Raw genomic sequence first — 24,957 nt, forward strand, 5'->3', positions numbered from 1 at the left:
AAAATGATCTATATTACAGACTTTACCTAAACTTAGGTACTGTTATTTTAGAAAAATATAAAATTTAAACATTTGAATTTGATAAACATATATAACCCTTAAATTTTACATAACCTCTCTAATTTTACATAATCACCTGTTACGTCACGGAACCTTTCCCCGTTTTGTTACTGCCCACTTTATCACTTAAAATAATGAAAAATAGAAAAGTGGAAGGGGAGCAATCTTTGTCTTACAGTCTGCAAATTCATCCATACTCAAAACCCACCCCCACCTACATTTTCAAACCCCTCTGTCACTCTCACCAAAAACCCATCTCCAATCAACAATCTTTATCTCAATTCTGATATAAAGTTTGTTCCTTTTTTTGCAATGGAGAATGAAAACAAGAATGATAATGGGGCAGCCACCGCTGCTGCTGCTGGTGGCGTTGGGCGGTTGTTGGTGGATGAAACATGCCCAAACAGGCACAGATTTGAAGTAGAGCTGAAAGAAGGTGAAACAACAATTGTTTCATGGGCTAAATTGCTTAAAGATTCTGGCATTCCTGTTGCTGATGATGATAACTCTTCTTCTTCCTCACCTAACCCTAAGGTTACTATTTATTGCCAATTTTGTATTATATATATATATATATACAATGTTTGTTGAATATTTTATTTTTTTAATCTTTGTTCTCTTTATTAGGGTTAGTTGATTGTTAGACTGGTTCAAATCTTGTGACCTTTGTTTGATCTGGGAATAGTTATCACTTCATCAGTGATATTTACTAATTGGTTATAGTTTTCATATTTGGGCAGAAAGTCAATGTATGATTTTAAACTATGCTTCATAAAGAAATTAGAAATGGGGTTGGCTCTATTGCTTAGAAAGATTAGAAGTTGGGAATTTGTAGGTGAAGTTGAACACTTGAACATATGAAGTGACCATTTTGACATGATGTGATTTTTTTTAAAGAGATTGTATAAGTTCGGATGTATATTTGTGTTTATTTGTGCTCATAAAGGAACTTTCGATGGTTTTGTTTGATAAGATTTGAAGGGGGATTTTGCTGGTGGATTTGACTGATCTCTTAGTTAGCGATTTGAGTTTAGTTAGGGGGATAGGAATTGTATGTATGGGGAATTTTGGTTAATATGAATAAAGGTGCAGTAAGTTGATAGGAGGAGAAGTATGTACTAGTCTTCCTATACATAGGAAGCATCTAGAGCATCAAGTGATTTTTGACAAGGAAATGAACGATGTGTGTTCATATTACGTAGGGCATTTGCTATTTGTTGCTCACATTTCCTAGAGTGGTGAGTGTGAGTTATGTTAGGGTTGGTCAAAGTCAGCCACAGGATTTATGCTCTTGATACATAATGTGATCTCCCTGAAGCATATTTGATAAAAGCCCCTGTAGAAATGTAAAAAATGAAAGTTAAGCAAAATTCGCTTTGCATTGTAAATATACCATGAATCGCACATAACAGATATAAATGATGGATTTTAGGGGAAATAGTTGTAGCAAGTAGAAAGGTTACAACTTTGTGATTAGAAGGTCATGTCTTTTGTGTCACATAAACCACCTTTTTGTAAATTGCAAGAATAAGCTTGTGTACAAGGGCTTCTCTCCGCAACCCTCACAATTTTGAAGAGCGTCGGTGCAGCCCAGCCTCTAATCCTAAATGTATAATGTTAAGTTCATTATATTCATCTATCCTTTTTAGAGTAATGTTTGGATGTGTGTTCTCAAAGTATCTATTGTGACATAAGACTTCAGAATACAGATTTTGATAATCAGACAATCATGTGCTTGAAGTTAAGGATATTTAGATGATTTTATTTGGCCCTAAATAAACTGAAAGTTAGTCAGATTTAGTCAAACACTCAAACGTTGCGACTTAAACTTGCAATAAATAGTATAGACACACATCCAAACACTCCCTTGGTATCAAAGATTACATGTACTTACAAGTTTATTGTGACATAAGACTTCAGAAACAGATTTCGATAATTAGAATAGACATTCATGTGCTTGAAGTTACGGATATTTAGATGATTTTACATATCTTTCAATTGTCAGGCTTACCATCCTCTCCAAATATGATTATCTTGGCCTTAGGTATTTTCATCTATCCTCTTTAAAAAAAAAGGTAAATGCCTAGGAACCCCTTAGTCCCATAGAGGAATTCTTCCTCTCAAGCTAGCAACCCTGCAACGCTGCCTGATGGTGAGACCCCAGAAACCTTGGCTGGTTGAATATGCTTTTGCGGGATTCGAACTTGGGTGGTGTTCCCACCAAGTCGCTTTTTAGGGGGCAGGTGGCATCTATCCTCTTTAGAGTACTGTTTGGATGTACTTACAAGTTTACTGCTCTATATTTGATAAATATGCTCTTCTGGAATGGGATACACCAATATATCTGTCATGCCAATGTTTAACGTTGCAAATCTTTTTTATTGATAAACTTTCCTAATAGTTTGAGTGATCTTAAGGGGTTAATCTATCCTTTCTTTTATTATGCTGATGTTATCTCTAAATTTTGCCTGAATGGTCAAAAAATTCTTGATAATTTCACAAATATCTTGTGTTCGGTGGTCTTACAGATGGAGTATTGCCTTTTACCAAGAAATGCTCCCAATGAAAGAATAACTGGGAGCCCAGGGAACCCCACAACTGAAGTTACTAGTTTAGAACATTCTCATAGGAATGCGGAATGAGTGCTTAATGTAGCATATTTGATGGACAATGGAGTCCAAAAATGGTTTGAGCTATTTCATAAATTAATAAGCAACTAATGATATCAAACATGCCTTGTGATATCTTTTTCGGATGAAGATGATGAGAACCTATCAAACATGTTTAACATGTAATGCATCATTGCTAGCTTATAAACCTGCTTGAATGTCTTTTAACTTTTAAGAATCCGTCAACTTGTCTTTTTGACTTGCTTTATTCTTATAAGCTTTGAGCATTCATGACATGTTCCTTATCGACTACATATATTGTAGCTTATATAGTTATATGTGGAAAGTGCTATAATCTTTTTGTTTTATGCTTTTACATTTAAATTCCTTTAATCTATTTCTTCATCTTTGGTGTTCGACTTAGTAGGGGGTAGACTTCTATCCTGATGACCCGCCTAATGTAAGTTATGTGTTTAAGTGTATTTTAATTCTTATCAAATTGCTATCAAGTTGTTTTTTTAAGTGCAAGACGAGGGTTGGGAAATATGTACTGTAATTTATGATGTATTGATGTTATTTTTATTGATATCCATGGGGGCCTACTTTTATGAAATAATTTATCTATAATTTGGTGTTCAAATTATATAGTATTTTGTGTATGATTTATATCCCATAAATCCTTTTCTGTAACATAATGTTATGACATGTCTATCATTCCTAGGGAAAGACATATAAGATAGATTATGACCAAAGTGTAAGTTTAGATGAGTTTTTTATCGAATTCATGCATATCTACATGTTAAATATTTTTTTGTTGTTGCTATTTTGGCCTCACCAGTCACTTCGTCATCGTCAATGGACATTACTCTTGAAACCCACATGATCTCCTTGGTACAATCATAGATGTTATCTTATATATCTTAACATGCTCTTTAAGCTAAAATTGTCCTTATTCACTTTACTACTTAAATCTCATCTTATGTGACGTATATGCATTTTAATGTTTGCGGTTGTGCTACATTATTCTTAGATAACCAATTTTAGTTAGGCATCTTGACACTTGAAATATGAATAAAACCGATTCTTCTAAATCAAGGATGCATACCTATCGATCCGTCTATGTGAATGTTAATATAGCAACTTTCAAAGCATTTTTAATGGTATGATACCTTACTAAGCTGCAGATCACTAAGTGAAATAAGACAAAAAACTTGACAAGCCATGCCTTATGTCGGTGGATGTACTTTTTGGAGGAACAAGATCTTATTATAAGGATTCAAATTAGGAACCAATACTCCTTGAAGTGACTTCTTTATACATGGTAGTACCCTTTTTAAGTTTACCAATAGCATATATTAGAGATGAGATTGTCAATCAGCAAATATGCTTCCTTACATATCCCACATTATTAAATCTAAATTAAAATTGTTGGTAACTACTTTTTCGTGAAGGAAGTAATTATGATGAGTCATTGGTTATTAAGAATAATCACTTTTTTCCCATTCTTACTTTCAACTCATTGATTCATAATTTCTTAAAAAGAAAGGATCATTTTACTTTGGGCACCACCATACTTTACAACAAGCATTCTATCCCTATATAGCTACGATAAACCAAAAGTAAAAATGGAAGAAATGTTATTTAAGTTAACCTTTTGACTATGGTGAGCGTGAGCATGAGTCGTGATTGCAACATACAATATGACTACCTTAGTTATTAGGAAAGTTTATAAAAGCAATTTCTTATATCCTTGTGTCTTTTTTGGTACTAGTTGCAATAATGAGAATTCCCCTCAGTGGAAGAGTCACAGAATACCTACATAGGATTCTTTTTTGCGTAATTAACGAAGTGATCCTCGAGGCTCATCTTTTTTTCTAAATAATAAATCCCTCCGTTCCCTTAGAGGCTCCTCTTCTCTCCTAAATTAGTAAAGCTCCTGTGCCCTTGGTGCAAACCTCATCAAGGAAGATAAATATTTAACGAGGGTGTTTACGTTAGGCAAACCTACGTCGCCCCTAGATGAATTCCTTCAAGTTGCTTCTACCTTTTGCTTACCTATCTTAGGATCTCTGTGCCCAAATCAACAAATTGCTTCTTGAGAATTCTTAGTTCCTTTGAAGAAGTAAGGCCTGTGTCCCATGGTGAGGCAAACCTCATCAAGGAAGATAAGTTCTTAAAGAGCATATTTGTTTCACGTTAGGCAAGCCCATATCACTGATAGACCAACTTATCCAATCTTTTGGATGAGATGAATGCAAATAGAAGTGTGTTGGTGAGGGAGTTTCAATACGACATATATTCTCCATTTTTCTCTTGCTACTTGGTTGCACCATTAAATTTTTAGATTTCCCTTTGTAATGTCAAATTACCTTTTTAAAGAAAAAATGATAAATTTCACAAATCTTGGCTTTTCTTTTCTCAAAGTTTCGGATTTTTGCACTTTTTTTTACTTGGGCCATACTCATACAAATGTCTAAAGAAATCTTCTAAGTAGTGATGATATAGCAACTTGCATTTATTAAGCCATAGACTTTTCCCAAGCATCCAAGTTTCCTAGTAAATAACTTTGTGCTTAATTGCGATGATATATCATGTTGCATTCATTAGCTCATGGACTTCTTCTAAGTATTTGAGTTTCCGTAAATTAATGACTTTATACTTTATAGTGCAACACTCGTGATGTATTATAATACCGTAACAATTTGTATACGAAAACAATGTTCTTGGTTCTCTCATGTGTTCTTATCTAATTAGCATTTCTTAAAATCATCCACTTACTTGGATATATGAAATCTATTCTTTTCATTGAATTACTAGAGTTATAAGTGAGGAAGCGTACTACTTGCATGTGGGCCCAGATTGGGTAGGCTTAATTATGCAATATCTGATCTTTACCCAATTTAGTGATCATTTATAAATCATCTTTTTGGGTAATCCCGTTATGGAAAATAAATCCATTGGAGTCTTATTAGTGTTTTCCCTTTAATTATCAAACCATACATGGAGATGTTTCATCAGAATCACTATTAAATGATACGAGGCTGTAAGTGATTCCCTCTCAAACCAAACTCTTTACTTTTATGGATATTTTATGATTTTTTGCATAAAGCCGCTAGCTTTTAGTGAACAGCTATTATCTTTGATAGAAGTGACCATAGTTCTTAATGTGTGATTGTATCAACTTGAATAGATTTCCAGTAGACTCTTACAGTTGCATTGTAACTTGTGTTCCAATCACTTGGACAGGGTCTATATAATATGTTGAATCATTTGGGGCAAGTCTATAGAAGTATATTAAGGCTTCTCCTTTTTAGCTACCAACCCAATGTGAAATTATATGCTTGGTCCATACAAGCAACTGGTTCAGCATTGTATATTGGGCCTTTCCAAGTGATTGGACCGCAAGATTTCTTTCCTTACAACACCAATGTGAAATTATATGTTGTGCATATAAGCATATTTCCTTACACATTTCTTGGGTTTCCTTGTTGAAATTTTACTTGGCTTGTCCCATCGTGCTGTCTTATATGGATATCAAAACATTATCCATACCTTCTGATTCTTGTTGCTATCTCTATCTTAGTCAGGTTTTTCAGCTATTTATTTTTATAGACCACTTATACACAAGCCAGAAAACCTAAATAGTGTGCTGAATTAGTATAGGTTATAAATCTTGCTCTCCATGTTTGCTCTCGTAGACAGAGTTCAAGTAGAACACGCTAAATATTTATATATTATAAGACAAAACAGATCGGAAACTCTTCCAATTGAACTTTTTTCTTCTGTGAAAGAAACTTTTATTAAATGTGTTATGTAATCATAATAATTTCAAGGATTGCTGTGACATTTTGGTACATTGTATATCTGGAGTTTTTTTTGGTTATATATCTGGGTTATATGTTAGTTTCATTATTGTTCCTTCTATAAACATTGGCATGCCTTTTCAGGAGTCTTAAAAATCAGTTCTTTGGCATGAATGATAATACTTTTTGACTAATTACATGTGAGGTACATCAAATTTAGTCTTTCTACCTTCTTGGTTATTAACCTTTTTCTCTAATTCTTGCAGCACTGGCAAGTTTCTCAAGATAAGACAAGAAGCGAATGCTCCAATGTCATTCTTAAGAAAGAGACGGATGAGCAAAAGTGAGAATCTGCAAAATCTGTTAGCAATGGTCTTTTAGCAAGCTATTTTACCTTCTATATTGATTCTTTGATTGGCCTTTATTACTACAATGTTTATATTCATTGATTTTTTATTTTTTTTTTTATTTTTTTTTGGGGGGGGGGGGGGGGGGGGGGGGTTGGTTGGCATATTAGTTGGCTGTGCATTTATTTTTCATCACAAAATTTGTTACTGCCACCTGGTCATACCGTATTAATATTGTAATGTAATGTTCCACTTAAGATTTCATTTGATACCACCTTATAATTCCCTTTGTTAACGTAGCTTTGTGATACAAATTACTGTTTATAGATCTCCCATGAGACCAGAAACACAGAGTACTGCTATATCAGAAGTCCTGGAAGTGGTGAATGCTGTTCAACCCACAAAAAACACAAAAGTTGGACATGCAAGGGTGAAGGCCATACCCTTAACACACAACGTCATTGAAGAACATTCTCTCAACAACGCAAGATCTGAGCTTCCTGACCTAAATGTTCCGTATACAGTGCAATCATCAGTGAGTATTTATTGTATACACACAAGCACAACCGGACGCACATATACACACCCTACTACTTCTTTCGTAATATACATAATATTGTAGGCTTGTAGCAACTGATTTTATAGTTAGCTTTTCCAGTTTTCAATTGGATTGTGGCATGTTCATTTCTAAAATGGTTGTGTGATATTGAATAACAATAATTAAATAAACAATTATAATAGTAATGGTTTGTTAGAACTCCCCTTTCTCCTTGAAGCTGAAATAATCGCGTCTGATGGTGTTTAAATGTTTGGGCAGTTTTACTGTGGCTCATACTAATTATTCAATCAAGCATCAATACATTAATGTTATATAATTAATTTAATCTACCCTTGAGAAATCAGTTTTGTTGCACTATTAATTATTAAACAATACCTATGCAAATATTACAAACAATAGTACCGGAACCAGCGACTGATTGTTGATCACTTATAAAACGCACATCCAAATGCCCCTGAGTCCATCTTCCCCTTCATAGCTTACTTCTTTAGCATGCTGAACTCCAGGCTTTCGCTTGCAAGTGATGAAAACTTTTACGATTTTCTGTGTTATGTGTGTAGGAAATGTGGTTTATACATGTGGTATTTTTTTCTTTTTTTTGACTTTCGTTACTCTCTAGTAGTATAAGCTTGGAAATGTTGTTTGCAGAATAGGCCAATGGCCTCAGAGTCGAATCTTTCTCAATTGCTTTGGTACTCTCCCATGTTCCATAAATTGAAACAATTGTCAACGTTTCAATGTCGCACAGTACTTAAAATATATTATGGAAAATCATAATCTCAATACCTATGTTGTGTCATAAATGTAAGGGTTCTATTAAAAATTGGCTATACTGCCTCAAGCTCATGGGGTTAGTGGGGTGTAGGTGTATCACTTAATTATTTTGTGGAATCTTTAATCGTGATCTTACATTTATATTTCTTTTTGCAATTGATAGAGTACCTTGCCAACAAACATTAAGGATGAATCTTATGTTATGGTGAATGGGTCAATGCTTGAAAGTATGCTCTTGGAGATGGAAACCATGGTTGTAGATTGTAAGTTCCTCCGTTTTCTCATTAGAACTAACCCCCCCACCACACACACAGGCACACAAAATGATATAACGGTATTCCCTATTTGGATGTTAAGAAGAGCATTCAAGACATTCAGGGCAAAGTCAAATTGTTCCCTTTGAATTATGTGTCCAGTCAATTGTAATTTTTCATGGGACTTCTAATTTTGATGGACGTATCAGATTGTGTGGTCTTTGTGTTTCTTTTGCAGCAAGACGGCTGCATGGTGATGTTCTAGATGCAGATCATCTAGTGGCAACAAAAAGCAAATTACCAGGGGAACTTAAGCAAAAGCTCAGGACGGTTGCTAGATTAGCGGTATGTAACATGATCATGTTATGACATTTATTCCACCCCTTTAGCAGGCTATAATTTTTAGACTATAGGTGTGGCTAAGAAAAAAAAAAGAAGCTAACAATATTTCACTTTTAACACTAATTTCTTTGCTTTGGAAATCTCAGCATTCAACTCAAGGGAGAATATCAGATGAATTATATACGCGTCTTGCAAGCATTCTTGGGCACTGGCTTAAGCCAAAAACACTGAAGGTATCTTAAGAAAATCTGAGGCATTTGGTAGGAATATACCAGTTATTGAAATTGTCTTCCCATTTATGTTAGAATGGGTCAGTTCAGGATATATACGCTAATTGATCATATGGATAAGACTTTAGGAAACTTGCTAAACTGGAACAAGTGAACTAGTTTGGATATTAATCGAAGTACCTTTTAGCTTAGACAATCTCACAAGTTGCTGTGTTAGTAGGCAAGTAATAAATTTGTTTTTTTTAGAACGGCAACAGAAGTATATTTATACTCGTATATAATAAGGACCTGCTAACAAATTGCTAGAGATCAAAGAGTACAATTACAAATACAATTACACTTTAGAAATCAACGCTAAACTAATTTAGAGTCCTCCTGGAGCGATAACTGCAAAGATGTAAAAAGGTTGAAAAAACTTGTGCCAATTACAGTGACCCAAGACACAAGAAAAAACCTCATCAACAAGGGCCGAGCCACTGGTCTTCACCTTGTGATGTTTTTGATATTATTCATATTTAGGAGTAACATTGAAAAGGTAGGCAATTAATAGTTTTAATATCATATTATGAATAATTTATTAGATTTTAATGGAAAAAATAAGAACAAGAAGTATTGGCAGGTCAACACGTCTCTGTTCTTATTCGGATTCAACACGTTGTCCAACCTATGCTGTTCTTGTACTTCTTTGATTACTCATGCCCTTCTCTTTGTATGCTGCGTGTACAGAGATGCTTGAGGGATATGGTCCCATCTGATCTATCAGCCTGGGGAGGGGATGCTCTCAGGTTTAGTCAAATTGAAAAGGAGGTTGTTGAACTGATCAAATTGAGGAACCCATCAATGGAAAGAAAGGTAGGACTGTTAAGTTCGGTAACATATATGATATATATTAAAAGCATTGCAGCCTGGTGCACTGAGCCGTGGTTTGGCTCATATACATATGGTACTTATTGACTCGTTTGATCATATAAGATTAAATCACACCCTGAAAACAATGACATACGAAATCTTGAAAATATGAAACTAAAGGTCCTGAGAAAGACTAAGACCAGTGGCAGCTATTTGTTGGTTTCATGCTTTTGATTCTGCAGTTTACATAATATTTAACCTCATGACCTCATAAATCAGGATGGGTTTAATACCAAAACTGTGGAGCTGTGTGCAGCTCATAAAACAATATACAGTATGGACCATGAGATGGAAGATAAAGTTTGTGATTTCTATGACGTATATGTCCAGGTATTGGTATTACAAGTGTCAAGTTTTTATTTTATTTCATTACATTGTACATTATAATAAAAACATACTTCATTTTCCTTGTTATATTTTTTAGGGGATGAATGATATTAATAGCTCTGAAATACGGAAGTTCTACATTCAGGTAATTTCTATAGATACCCTGTTATTATTGCCTCTCTTGTGTTATGTCAATTTTCGTATTAAGTATTACTTTCTCTGATAGTTGCAACAATCCCAATATCAAAGATTGCCTGGCCTTTGTAGTACTTGTCTGTACCTTAAGCGAGGGCATTGAGGTAGTTGTAATGTGTATAAACTGGCTTTCCCATTCCAAGTTGCATTGGAGTTGGACTGTATGTATTTGGGTGATGGCTCAGAGCACATGGTTCCTAGAGTAGGGGGCACTCCACAGAAGCGAAAAAAAAGCCTTAATGAGATGTTGGGAAACCACATCTTTTGTTGCAACTTACGAAACTAAAATTGTCATGACAAGATTGGTGTTTATCTAAATCTACAAGGTTTATTAGTTCTTTCCCCGTTGAACGTTACTTACATAGTCTTACTAATACACAAACACTTCTATACTGCTTAACATTGACAGAAATGGTAAAATAATGAAGTGATAGCACTGTTAGAAGTCATTAAGTATGAGCCGATTCACATGTGAACGATTGTACAAATGGCTAGCAGTGGTCGATTCGTGAAAGGACTAAGGTGCTCCTAGTTTATGCTAACTAAGCTAGTAACCTCAAAGGTTTCAACCCAACGTTAGAGATGAAAGTATCTATGTATGTTTTATTTTAAATAAATGAATTGAAGGTCGTAATGGTTATAATTATCGTTTTTCCAATGAATTCTTGTCCGGATTCGCAAAAATGAAAAGGATTGAAAATTTCCAGGATTGACCAACTTTAGTTCCATGACTTGTGAAACATCTCATGCTTCCATCTTCTCTACTAAGTACTCTCCATGCAATAGAATTGTTTTCTTCTATTTGGCCTTTTTTCCCGCGAAAGTCTGTAAGTGTTTTGTTTTTTAGTTAAATGTGTTGGATACCTTTCAAGATATACAAAGTAAGAAGGATCTTGTAGACCAAAATAATGCCATCGGTTATATGATTAAAATGCCCATTATTCAGGTTTCACTTGAAAAGATTTTAGATGAGTCAAGTATGGACATCATAAGATGGAAAGTGTTGTAATCTGGATAACATGTTATCTAAACTGCTAGGAACCATGAGTGTGTGTGGTTTGATCTGAACCAAGTAAGCCGATCAAAGCGTAATAACAGGTGGGCTTGGCTAGTTTAGGTGACCAAGTCAGTCGGTTAGGTTACCTGCATGAAGCAAGCAACTGGCCTTTCCAGTCTATCTTAACCGTAACATATTTAATTATTATGTAATAGTTACGAATAACTAGACGTCATTATTTAATTTAATTGTTATTTGCTGTGCCTACTTTTGAAAGAGATGGGTTTTAATCCTTTTCCCTTCATTTAAATTCTTTCCTTTCTTTATTTCTTTTCTTTAAACCTATTCTTCAGATTGTATCCTTGTTATCCACTCCTAAGTGTCAAACTAACCAAAACATTTTTGGTTTGTTTGGCCAGCCTGGCCTAGTCCACTTATGTACCCGTTGATCTATATAATTGTCAATGGAGCTTAACAGTCTGGCCTACCTCTTACAGTCTTACTAACTAAACTGAAGCGTATGAACGTTGAGACACTAAGCTTTTTCTTGAAATTAGGCGAATATGAAATTAGGAAATCATCGCTAACACCATATACACACACACAAACTTGTACATCTATACTCCTTTATAAAAAGTATCACACCCCCATTTTTAGAAATAGTTACACAATAGTTACATACGGAATTACTAAAGTACCGTTAATAAGCACCCACTTTGGAAAAGAGTTTTTATAAAATACCAAATTTCTAAACTTTTATTTTAAAAATTAACACTTTAAGCCCTTATCTTTTTAAAAAATTCCACTATCACAATTACATCAACCTACACCACTTGACACCACCACCACCAATAGTACCATCACCGACACCACTAGACCGTCTTCCCCACCACTGCCGCCGCATTGCGCGGGTAGCCGGGTACCATGCTCGTATTGGGTATATATATGTAAATTAGATTATATTTTCTCATTACAAAATAATCATTATTTATTTTGAAAGCAAAAAAAAACAATTAATCGTGAAGGTCAATTTAACTGTTGACATTCATTTATCAACGTTAGTAATATGAAACTGACCATCTGCCCACACTAACAACAAATCAACCTCAAACATTCCTTTAACGTATAGACCATAGTTTTGATACTTTTGTACGGACTAAGGAAGAGCCTTTCAGAAACCTTAAGGTTACCTTTTAGTGACTGGAAGTTACGAGTTATGTTAAACCTCTAATGGAATACAAGTGAATTGTTCCGAACAATTCAAATTCAAAGTGCCTTGTTGTTTCTTTAATCAGTAGAAGGTATAATATCTCTCTCACCTATCTGATGTTTTTCTTTTATTTTGTCAAGCTTGCGGCATTGTGGCCAAAGGGGACCATGGACAATCATGGAGTACGAAATGCGATTTGTCGATCCAAAGAACGCCGGAGAATCATGTTACAAGAAAAGGTTAAATGGTTTGTTTGGTTTTGCTACAATCTTTGGTCGTGTCAATGTTCTATAATATTGCTTTTAACCTAATGCATTAATGCAATAGTTATATACAACTGGTATTCCCTCTGTCCCATGAACGTTCCCCAATCCGCCGTTTTCTTAGGTTGTGTCAATATCTTTAATATTGCTTTGGAATCATCTCTTTTCACATCAACAACATAATTCACTGATGGCATTGATGTAGATGCACTCTATACTTATATTTTGTCTATGTTTGTATAAGTTATTCTAGACATATGATTATATGACACATGGTCAATCTTTGTTTAGTATATTCAGATGAAAGAGGAGGGGGTTTTTTAGTAGACAATTTTGATAATGAACCAGCTTGAAAAAAAAAATGTGTATCTTTTGGGGGTACAGTTTGGGGTCAATTTGTTACAAGTAACGGATAGATATGCTATGTATGGATTGAATGCAAACTATTTTCTGATACGTGTGCTGATTCAGAAGTCTGCGGAAACCATCTAAAGTTGATTTTTGCATCGTTAAACATGTTCAGGAACCTGAAAATGGCAAGTGGATGAAGGCATCTACTACAGGAATGGATGAGGGTCTCCAAGTGGAACCTAAATTAGTTGCTGAGTCAGATAAACTGGTGAATGACGCTAATAATCTTGTTTTAAGTTTTCGGGACAGTGTTGTCCCTGGTACACCCGAACTAGATCAGAATCTTAGTGCACCAGCAAAAAGGTTCAGCCCGTCATCGGCAGGCTCCTGCCAGGATCTGTTCAAACAGAGGAAATTCAATATTCTTAACGAAACTAGCTGAGATAAAAAAAATATTACTTCAATTCCATCCACAAATTAGGAAAAACGCTGTTATGTACATGTTTTGCATTTTTCTGTACAGGCTCCCGGGAATAGCAAAATGGTATATAGATGGAAACCAGTTGCTGGTTTTCATGGAACCCATTGCTTACCAAGCAATCTACTCATCAAATTGACACCTTTTCGTTTGATAGGTTATCTGAGATGGGTTTTGAGCAATTCAGTAAATAGCTCTTATTTCAATGACAAAGTTTCCTGAAAAATCAAATTCCTTGTTAAGCTAGAAATGGTAAAATGCATTCCAACGTGTAAACTGGAACTATGGTAGTTCCAGTTATTTGTCAACCATTGCTGATTTCTGCAGGAGAGTATCTCTGAACTCAGTATACAAAATGTACAGTAACTTGATTCAGGTTGTAAGCTTGAACTGTTGTACTATTGTAATCTTAACTCTTTAAAGGTAGACAATAGTTGTAAAGTGCAAATCATGAGTGTAACAACTGTGCCTTTTCGGATCTCAATATAAAGCTTTTTACATTTGATGATATACATTGTGTTTACTGTATTTGTATCGTATCTGATTAGTTAGCAATGTTCATATAACGTGTCATGATTATTTTGGATCTATGTTGTTGTTTAGCGGTGGCTAGGCGTTATTAGAGGTAAATGGCGGCATATCTAGGGGTTATGTGGCGATAACTATACCAGGGGTTTGAGCAGCTATCGTTGTGGGATTGTGGATATGATCTTAAAAATCAATAAAGAAGAAAAAGAAAGAAAATAGTCTCCCCGCAAGCTCATGTGCTTAGATTGCGATGGAGTATCAGACTAAGATGATATAGCTTGCGGGGAGTGTTAGACTCTTTTTTTTAAGACTGATATTAGCTTGATTAGCTTAAAAACTAAGATGATATAGTTTGCGGGGGATGTTTAGACTTTTTTTTATAAGACTCAGATGATATTAATGATAACATAACTAGACTCAAATACCATGGGATATAAACCACTCCTATTGTAACCCTAATCATAATATTATAATACAAACAATTAGTTTAACTCTTTTTAACTCATGATTTTTTGCAATAATAATTCAATGATTCCATATTCGAGTCTTTGGGATTTAGCTTAACTGGACATTTAATGTCATTTATGTCTTTCAGTCAAATGTTGGTCACAGGTTCAAAACCTTTGAAAAACATATTGGGAAGTCTTTGCCAATGAGGTGGTGCATGAGGGTTTTCTCTAGCATTAGCTAGTTTCCCCCAGAACGGTAATGAGACTTCCACCGCCTGTCATGCTCTCGAATTAACTGTGCTGGTGACGTGGTCGATCTTTACCGGACGATTAAGAGACATGCCGCTGAGTCCAATCACCATTACTGTTAAAAAAAATGATTCCATATTCAAAATGTCTAAAAATAAAATAGGCAACACTCAATAACAATAATTGTAAAGAATATTTGTGTCATCAAATGTGTCAGATGACAAGCTTATTTAACACTTTTTGATTTTGAAATAGTATATACAAAGGGAGAATAATAGTTCCCATGACTTTCTAACTGTGAGTTTTTGCAACAATGATTTAGGTGTTAAACACTCAAACCCATTTAACACCTTTTGTTTTTGATATACTCCTAATATATAACAAGGGCTTTATGACTTTCTAACGCAGAAGTCTTTTACAACAATAATTCAATGATTCTACATTTGTGATATGTAAAAAAGACTAACAGTCAAAAATATCTATAATACCTTATAAAAGAAATGACATATTCTATACTAGGTAATTTTGTCTTTGAATTACCAGATTTGCCCTTGGACTTTTTTGTTTTTTTTCTTTATGTAACTACCCAAAATCTCTAACAGGCCGTCTTCCCCACTACTTTCGCTGCATTGCGCGGATACCATGCTCGTTATTTTCTAAAACAGATTGATGTTAGCCATCGATAAGCAATAATATATCATTTGTCTATTATATAAGCAAAATCATCTTGATATTTTAGTTAGGCTCTAAATTAAGTTAAACCAACATTTTATTTTATCAACTAAGGGTCTGTTTGTTTTTTTAACCATTAAGTGATTGAATTGATTAAGTGACTGAATGGATAAAGAATGTCTGTATAGATTAAGTTAATACAGTTGTTTTTTATTTATTAAGTTAAGAAAACAAACACTTTTGATGACTTAATAAATTAAGTATTTTTGATTAAGTCATGACTTAATTTATTAAGTCACAAACAAACATCACCTAAATATAGTATAATATAACACTATTTTGTTGTAAAATAAATATATACACATTAACACAAATTTCATAAATTTTTTTGTTTTTAAATAATTAATCTTTTCAATAAAATAACCTAAAAATTCTCACAAACACAAAAAAATCTTTGAACTAAACACACACATTTTGAAACAAAACACACACACACACAGTTACCAAAAACACAAAAAACAGAGAAAAGAAAATGTCGTACAAGCGCGGGAAAGGCAAAGACAAGGACGACGAAGACTTCATCAGTGACCACGCGCCGCCAAAGAAAACATTCAAGAAAGAAACCGCCGCCGGTGAAGATTCCGGCGGCGAAGATGACGGAAGCATCTTCATATGTGATGTGTCAAAGAACCGCAGGGTGTCGGTGAGAGTATGGCAAGGAAAAACCGTTGTTGATATCCGTGAGTATTATACTAAAGATGGCAAACAAATGCCTGGCAAAAAAGGTACTATCTTTTTTTTAAAATTTTTTTGAAAATAACAATTATAATTTCTATTTACCAAAAGTGTCACTAGGGTTTTGTTGGGTTTTTGTTATTTTAATTTGATATGTTTTTGTTTAAGTTTATACTTATACTTAGGGTTTAATCTTGCTTGAAATTGCACTTTAGGGTTTCCAAAAAGGATGAGGCTTTCTTGTTTAGGTTACCCGCAAAGGCAAGTTTTTGACTCAGATGTATACGGTCTAACCCGGGTATCCCTGTAACCATTTCTACAAACCAATTCCCTAACGACCCCCAAAATTGTTACCCAATGAGGTTCATACCTGAGCCCTCTCGTGAGGAAGTCGAGACATCTGACAACTAGGGAACCATGGTTGTGGTTTAATTATTATGGAGTATATGTTTACTTTGAAGTTGTCTGGAAAAAAATGGTTACTTTGAATTTTGGGACTCAAGGTGGTTGTTTCGGGGTATGGGGGTGTGGGAACTAATTAGGGTATGTATGTATGTGTGTGTGTGTGTGTGTATATATATAGTGTATTTATTGGTCCATATTGTGGTTGATTCTGTTAAGTTTATAACGTGAGGGGTACTCGCACAATGCGGTAATGGTGGCAGCGACGGGTGGTAGTGGTGTTGGTGGCGATAAAGTGTGGTTATTAATGTAAAAGTAATTGATGTGAAAGAGGTAGTGTAGTGATTTGAAGGGTTTAGAGATGTATGTTGTAAATAATTTTATTAAAAGTATTACAGGTATATTAGTTGAAAATATTTAATTTAGTGTATTAATGAGAGAGATAGTTTGAATAGATAGGGTTGGAAAATATTTATAGGGATATCTTGGGTGGATGTAGTGTGTGGGTTGAGAATGTGTTGAAAGTGAAGGGTATTTTGGGTTTTTTTAAAGATAATGGAGTAAAGATAATGACTAGAGTTTATATAGCTTGGAAAGTGAATTTGGGTAAGTTGTTTGAAACTAACCCCGAGGGGTGGTGAAGTTGGTTATACACAAAGCAACGGTGGTGGATAGTTTCTGATAGTCATTGAGGTTTAATGCTGGTGTAAGACAAGGGTGGATGTGGGAGAGGTTTATATAGGACTTGTATGTTCGACTTTCGCTCTGCTATGACAAGTTTGATTTTGTTTGTATTGCTTAAATTTGGTATGCTTGACTCTTTTTTGCTTCTTTGGAATTGATTACATTGTATTTGGTTTGCTTAAGCTTTTATCATCATCTATCCGAAGTGTAACACCTTAGCTTTTGTGCTATTTCCTTTTGTCTATAATGTGCGGATTAAAGTTTTAGCTAATGCATTATAGTGATTTCATATGATATACTCTAACTAACTTTAATTATCTGGTATTTCATATTTGTATGCTTGAGTTTCACTTATCTAGGCTTTATTTCCTTAACCATTTGTTATTATCAGGATAACCACTTTATATGTGCCTTGTATATGAAATGCTGAATAATCAATTTGTGCTTCATTGCTTTTGAAGTGTTATGGCTTAACTGGCTCTAAATAAGCATCAATTTCTCAAAACACATGTTTTTGTTTTCCTGTTCAATTATCTTGGTTTTTTTTGTTGGTTTTTTTATTGCTTATGAATGTAATCTTTGGAGGCCTTAATATATTTGCCTGTTTGGTAAATCTTTCTATATATGATTGGTTAATCCCATCCATCTGTCAAGTGGTTATATATGTAGAATAGCAATAACAGCTACTGTTTTTTTTAATTGTTCTTTCAGGTATCTCGTTGACCATGGATCAGGTAAATAAGAATACTTTTTTTCTGGTGCTATACCATTCTCTTAAATACTTATTGCGAGAAAACTGCTAGGTTAGGCAAATGTCAAAATGGGCTATAATGCAGATTGCAGAGGAATTTTGTTCTCTGGCCAAAATTGTGTTTAACAGAAGTGTGAAACTATACTTTAAATAATAATAAATATATCTCTGAAAAATGATTTAGGAATTTGTAAGCATTTGAATACACTTTCAGTGACTTTTGTTCAATCTTTCAATTAATCATTAGCCAAGTTTTACCTGTTTGAAATGTTGAAGATAAAAACACCCACATTGACTTGTTATTTTTAAATGGTCGGATTTGCCACACCTACAAAATATCATCTATTTATAGAACAATGACCTTGATTGTTCTGTTATGCAGTGGAAAGAACTCCGTGCTCATGTGGATGAAATTGACAAGGCTCTTGCCGAGTAAATGGTTGTGCTATTAGTAAAAAGTAAGCTTAGAATGATGTTTCATATGGTAACTGTTGGCCACAATGAATGTTAGGGAAAATCTACAAGACTGGAATGCTGTTTTTTTGTTGACTTTTTGGCTCAATGTTTACCAAGGCAAATCTGCATATGTATGTAGTTGGTGAATACTATGCTGGATCTTTTTTCAGTTGAATTCTTATGTGATTTCGACTCTAACATTATGCAATGCCATTCTCCATCTTATGTTTAGAGGTACTTGACTTGGTGTCCCTTGTTTTGAATGTTTGACTGGTGACTATATGTGGACCACTCCATGATAAAAAGTTTGGGGCTATTTGGATCTCTGTTTTAATTTTAAAAGTAGTTATACAGGTGCGACTATGCGAGTATCAATCTGGTTTCCTCTTTCTCCTTAACCAACCTTTTCAATTTTAACAATTCATAGTTATACAATAGGAAAAGCTAAAATATCCCAAACAGCCTTGGGGCTATTATTATTATCATCCACCTTCGAACGTAATGAGGTCATGTGCTTAAACATCAATGATCATTATACTTTGATTTTGAATGGTTTGCCGTTGCTACTGCTATGTTTAGTGTTTACTACCTATCTACATATGCCATGCTATTGTTTAGTACCTACCTATACATGTCATCATAGTAATCTAGCAATCTGTAATTTCTGATATTTGAACTTACGGTTATTTTTTAACGAAGTGTTTAGAACATCACTACAAATAAGTATTAAATTATTTCGAAGTCATGGGCATTAGGCCTTCGCCAACGGCTTTTTTTGGGGAGCATTTCTGTAGTGTTTGCATTTGGCAAGGATATATTTGGAAGTGTTTTATGAAGAAAAGGCTTAGCATTTTTTGTTAAAAAAATGGAAGAAAACGGAGGGTTGTCTGGCGCTTCAACCAATAATTAAAGAAAAGTTTTTAAGAAGAAATAAATGGTAATGGTTAGTAATAATTTCTCAAATATTGAATGATGAATTGGTGATTTGAGGCTGATGTGAAGAAAGAGGTTTGGGGATAAAGCCTTATATTTCCGATCTACAAAAAATGGTAATGATAAATTTATAACAATCTTTTTACTATATATACAAGTACAAACATGTTAACGCATAATATATACAGTAACTCTTTAAAAATTAAAACAATGTTTGTTATATAGGGAAAAATATTGTTTAGTAAATTTATATCACCATTCTACAAATGTGATCCATCATGACAAACCCAAAGTAGAAAGAAGCCCATTTGAATATTTGATCAAACTATCCGCTAGCAAAGCAGCCCAACATAAAACCCAAGTACCTAACTACCACTCATTCCCACATTTCTATCTCAAACCCTAGCACCAAAATAGCAGCAGCACCAATGCAGGTATTCATGAAAACCCTGATGGGGATGACTATCACATTAGAGGTGGAGTCATCACTCATCAGACACCATCGACAATGTGAAGGCCAAGATTGAAGACAAAGAAGGCATCCCACCTGACCAACAGAGGCTCATCTTTGCAGGAGCAGCTCGAAGACATTGGCCGACTACAACATCCAAAAGAGTCAACTCTCCATCTGGTCCATCTCCTTGGTGGTGCCAAGAAGCGTAAGAAGACGTACACCAAAAGCCCAAAAATATCAAGCACAAACGTAAGAAAGTGAGGCTGAATGTCCAGAGTGTATCAATGCTGAATGTGGAGACGGAACTTTTATAGCGAACATACGATATCACATGACACACAATTACAAAAAATATTTACTGAAACTAAAAAAATTCTAGAAAAAAATATTAATATCATTTTTCAAATCAAACTAGAACAAGAAATACCCGAAAGCAATTGACCACTAAAGAAATGGTTTACAGAAATAAGTCGGATTGAAGATCTAACATTTTGATACAATATATTGGGGCAAAATACAAGGCATCGACAATTGAAAACATAACTGTGACTGCTCAGAATATTGTCTATCAACTAAGCATGAGAAAAATACCCGTCAAGGTTGGGGGAAGGATTCCATGTTCATTCATTCGCCTAATACTTTTTGCTTCTTGGACGTGTTCATGAATGGTTTTAATACCCATTCTACGGGTGCTACGTCTTCTTGCATAACTGCCCCACTTTTAATCTGCAACAGTTGCAAGAAAACCCGTCACAAAAAAGCACAATAATCCATGAGCCCAATGGTAAACAGGGAAAAATAAATAGTAGTGCCATTGATTATATAATCAAAACCATTATAATATCACAACAGTATACTTTTCCACCATAGCATTAAAATTTAAATGAAATGTTCTTTGATAAACTTCTGAAGAAGATTAATATATTACCATACTTATTTGCTCAAAGACTTGCCAAATTAAACTTGTTTCCATCCAAACATCCACCAAATTCACAAAATTCATTGAAAATTGAAAAGATATAAAAAAGAATATAATTGGTCGCAAACTTAAACATAAAATGTCAACTAACAAGAGTTAGCAGTTTAGGATAATGCAGTTCAAATTTGACAGCGATAATGTAAGTAACATATCCTGGCCTATTTAACCATGTATCAATAAGAATTTGCTACACCAATGCAATAGAAAAGATAATGTGAGTTTTATATTCAAGTCAGACTTGAAATAAATGAATTCTTCGAAGACAAGCATAAACAGTAGAATCCAATACATTTGGAACGCAAGGGACATAACAAGATGATTATAACATTTTGTGTGGAACATTTACCTGATACAAACGTAATTCAAACCGGGGACCAACCTCCTTTAGATCAATTGATTTAGAGCCTCCACTTTGTCTATAGACATGATGCCTGCATGTTCAGTATAGCAGTCAAAACCCAAAACAAGGTCAAACCACATACAAAAATATATGCATAAGATGGAGGTGGTTTTTTCCCATTTACATAAAACTGTATATATCCGGGTTACTTATATATATAACAATTCAAGAACAAGAAAAATAAAAAACCGATCAATGGGTTGAAAATCACCTAAGGTGTAACTTTCATGCGTAAAACCTCCTAAATCTTTTAATTCAAAGGAATTATATTACCATTGTGACAATCTAACAGCTGTAATATTTGCCACACCAATCACATCAGAAAAATTACAAGCTATAGATAAGACTGACGTGCAAAACAATATCTGCTAAACTTTAGGGAACTTAGTTCTGCACAAACTCATGTCTTGCTGGCAACACCACCGCTGCCACAAACACACCTATGACTACGGTAATGGCCATGAATATCTAGGATGTCATTATTTTAAGCTAAGGAGAATTTTAGGCATATTAACAAAAGGAAGTCATCTGAACTATAAGTATAAGAGCATATCTGAACCTCAAGAATCACAAGGGTTAACCAAGTCAAGTGCATCAAAAAAGGGATTGCAAAACAAAATACCTGAAAGAAACATAATCCGATTGATTAGCAAAAGTGATGATGCGTTTTGAATCAGGCTTTGGTACTGGAAAGAGATGCTTTAATATGTTTGCAGTCCTTTGACCAATCTAGCCAAAAACAAAAACAAAAAAACAATAAAAAGATGAAAAGCGACATCAAAGCAAATGACAGGTAACAATTCAACGCACTAAATCACCAATATTCCACAAGGGGCCAATCGAACAGAGCCTTATGAAACTGCCTAAAAACTGCCACCGTTATGACTTTAGAAAAATAACTGTCACTTCTCACTACATATAATAGGAGCAGACAAGGTCTATACCTTGGTAGAGAAGTTGTTAAGAATCAGATGCGGGTAAGTCTGGGAAATAGTACCCATTTCCTTCTTGTCTTTATTGTCATGTCTTGTGACCTATATAAGTGAGATTAGCATTTGCACTGAAGATTTCGTATAACAATATGCATAGGAGGTCAAACAGAAGCACAAGAAAAGCACACTTACCACATTGAGAATTTGAAAGTAAGCAGTTGGACCTAGAGGCAAGTGACTTATAATCATCTTATCAGGTACACCACGATGTTCGTGAACTAGTATGAGATCTGTTATGTCATTTACTGTGCAAGTCTCGGCTATATCATGGATAACCTGCATACATGAATCACATCAAAGACAAACCAAATGAAAGAACTCTCAATCAAATTGTTATAAACCCAAGTATAGGCCAATGTACTACCAGTAAATTAACACACACTAATCACTTTATATATACATAAAGTATATATATGTATAAACTAACCTTACCACCACGGTTTATTCGTTTTGAATTAGGGAAGACAAAGCTCAGTTCCTGCAAGTAACAGCCATTATAATATTATATAACTGTCCTCCCACACAATAATAAAAACTAAACATAGAAAAAATATAACATCTTAAAATATTGTAAATAAATGAATTTACTCAAAAGACAAACCTTTACGAATTGTTTAAGAGTAGCACTTGGGTCGTGAGATGTGGTTATCATAATCTTTGGATTACTTACATTTGCTAGTCTGTATTCATCATCTATGGATAACCTTGGAACTATATTAAAGAAAAACAGAAGACACGGTTACTCACAAGACCAATACTCTTCCAATGTGGAAAAAAGAAGGTGATAACTCAAAAAAATATAAAAGATACTACTCTTCCCAAGGCTATTATCTAAGAAGATAAAAAAAGACGACGCACACAAGCTCAATTAACATAAAGCTATAAAGGGATATCCGGGATTGTGTTTGTGGGAGTGACTGTTTTATTTTGTCATTTGCAAAATGCAATAATTTAGAAAATAGTGTGTTTGACAGACTATACGAAAAAAGAAAGTATTATCCATAGAGCTTTCAGAAAAGGGTTCTTAAAAACAACTTTTCCAAACGCAAAATCCCAAACACCCACTAACAAAGTAACAATAAACTTTTCCCTACAAAAACTCATGCAGCCCTTTAATTCAAGGGACAAGCACATGACATCTAAATGTATTAAATTTGTCTCATTTTGCTATTGCAAGTATCAAACTTATTCTTTCCTACCATATGTATTCGGCTACCTCGTCATCTAGTAAACCGTAGCGGCTTCTATGACATACAAACTTATATGACTGACATGTTGGCAAGAAAAAAAAACTCTACTTGTTACCAGCTGAATAGATAACCTGACTCAAATGATAGCTATGAATTAAAACTTGATAATTACACTAGCAAAAAGAAACAAACTTGATGATACATTGGTCATTTTATTCAATGCCCTTGTTGGGTTGCAGAGACTTTAAATTATAATATATAAATAGACACTATATCTATATATCTAACTAACTAAGTATATGATATACATAACAGATAAAAGACATGTGTAAATACCAGCAGTTTCCTCATCTTCGAGATCGATTTCTTGGCGCAGAGCAGCATCCTCATTTCTAAGCTCAGTTGGAATTGGTTTCCCCTCTATCACAAAAAATCAATTAAATATATAAAATTATATAAAGAACCCCACAAAGAAAAACATAATCTTGATTATAAAATAAAATTAAAAAAAAAAAACCCACAAATAAAAAAGTAAACTTGATTAAAGAAATAAAGAAAACCTTCAAGGGCTTGTTTGATTTTGCGTTTGTTTTCATAACGCAGACGTTCTTTGCCTTCCAAGTTTTTCCTGTATAAATACTCTCTTCTCAAACGAATATTCCTTCTCAACATATTTAGTTAATTTCAATTCACACACACACACACAAATGTGTGGAAAGTTGGAAAAGATAAGGAGAAGAAAACAGGGTTTTGGTGTTCGGTTTGCAGTCAAGGGGGTTTGAGGTTTGGGGGCCAGTTTAGGGTTTTAGAGGTATAGTTCAGAACTTCAGATATGGAATATTAAATAAGTGCCACATAACTATTATAGCTTGTGAAATTTAATCCATTACATTAAATAACAACTAGTTGCGTTGCTCCGAAAAACATAACGTATGAAAATAACAGATCGGAAGATTTGAAAACCGAATCCATATGTTAAAAAATTTTACTTTAGTTCGAATTCAACTTCTCATATGTAGAGAGAAATAATAAAAGGTTTTGGAAGTCTGAGTTTTTTCCAAAAACAATTTGTCATCAAACGTAAAATTAGAATTGACCAAATCAAAATATTAAAAAACATACAATCATACGACATAAGCATATTTCTTATTGAGCTTAAGAATTCCAAATTACTATGTTTATTTATTTCTTATTGAGCTTAAGAATTCCAAATTACTATGTTTATTAAAGTTATAAGAAGTTACTTATGAAGTTTTGTCATTTATTGTTTAACTTTTTAAAAAAAAAAATCTATTCTCTTATGTAAAAACATCCAGTTCGTTGTTGACTTTTTGTTAACCTGTTATCATATATCATTGCTACGTCTAATTTTTTT

At 34.1% G+C, this 24,957-nt stretch overlaps 3 protein-coding genes across 4 annotated transcripts; 2 read left to right on the plus strand and 1 right to left on the minus strand.

Annotated features, from left to right (window-relative positions):
* Nucleotides 1-229: 229 nt before the first annotated feature.
* Nucleotides 230-14,218, plus strand: LOC122581814 (ubinuclein-2-like). The gene is made up of 11 exons (XM_043754106.1): nt 230-594; nt 6,739-6,815; nt 7,147-7,354; nt 8,316-8,415; nt 8,645-8,751; nt 8,895-8,981; nt 9,705-9,830; nt 10,107-10,217; nt 10,312-10,359; nt 12,757-12,855; nt 13,403-14,218. The coding sequence occupies exons 1-11, from the start codon at nt 373-375 to the stop codon at nt 13,670-13,672; spliced, it is 1,455 nt and encodes a 484-aa protein (XP_043610041.1). The 5' UTR covers nt 230-372; the 3' UTR covers nt 13,673-14,218.
* Nucleotides 14,219-16,070: 1,852 nt separating this feature from the next.
* LOC122584793 (RNA polymerase II transcriptional coactivator KIWI-like) lies at nt 16,071-18,871 on the plus strand. Of its 2 annotated transcripts, XM_043756853.1 has the most exons (3): nt 16,071-16,391; nt 18,139-18,161; nt 18,561-18,871. In XM_043756853.1, the coding sequence occupies exons 1-3, from the start codon at nt 16,139-16,141 to the stop codon at nt 18,612-18,614; spliced, it is 330 nt and encodes a 109-aa protein (XP_043612788.1). In that variant the 5' UTR covers nt 16,071-16,138; the 3' UTR covers nt 18,615-18,871. The 2 variants fall into 2 exon arrangements, with proteins under 2 accessions (XP_043612788.1, XP_043612789.1); XM_043756854.1 differs by lacking the exon at nt 18,139-18,161.
* A 1,574-nt stretch (nt 18,872-20,445) lies between these two features.
* On the minus strand, nt 20,446-24,418 carry LOC122610989 (U3 small nucleolar ribonucleoprotein protein IMP4). The gene is made up of 9 exons (XM_043783945.1): nt 24,143-24,418; nt 23,919-24,002; nt 22,994-23,103; nt 22,820-22,870; nt 22,525-22,668; nt 22,345-22,434; nt 22,023-22,129; nt 21,347-21,431; nt 20,446-20,747 (listed from the first exon to the last, which is right to left on the minus strand). Exons 1-9 carry the CDS (start codon nt 24,252-24,254, stop codon nt 20,646-20,648), a joined length of 885 nt encoding a protein of 294 aa, XP_043639880.1. The 5' UTR covers nt 24,255-24,418; the 3' UTR covers nt 20,446-20,645.
* Nucleotides 24,419-24,957: the final 539 nt, after the last annotated feature.

The sequence above is a fragment of the Erigeron canadensis genome, chromosome 1 (assembly GCF_010389155.1).
Source record: "Erigeron canadensis isolate Cc75 chromosome 1, C_canadensis_v1, whole genome shotgun sequence".
NCBI classification, from domain to species: domain Eukaryota; kingdom Viridiplantae; phylum Streptophyta; class Magnoliopsida; order Asterales; family Asteraceae; genus Erigeron; species Erigeron canadensis.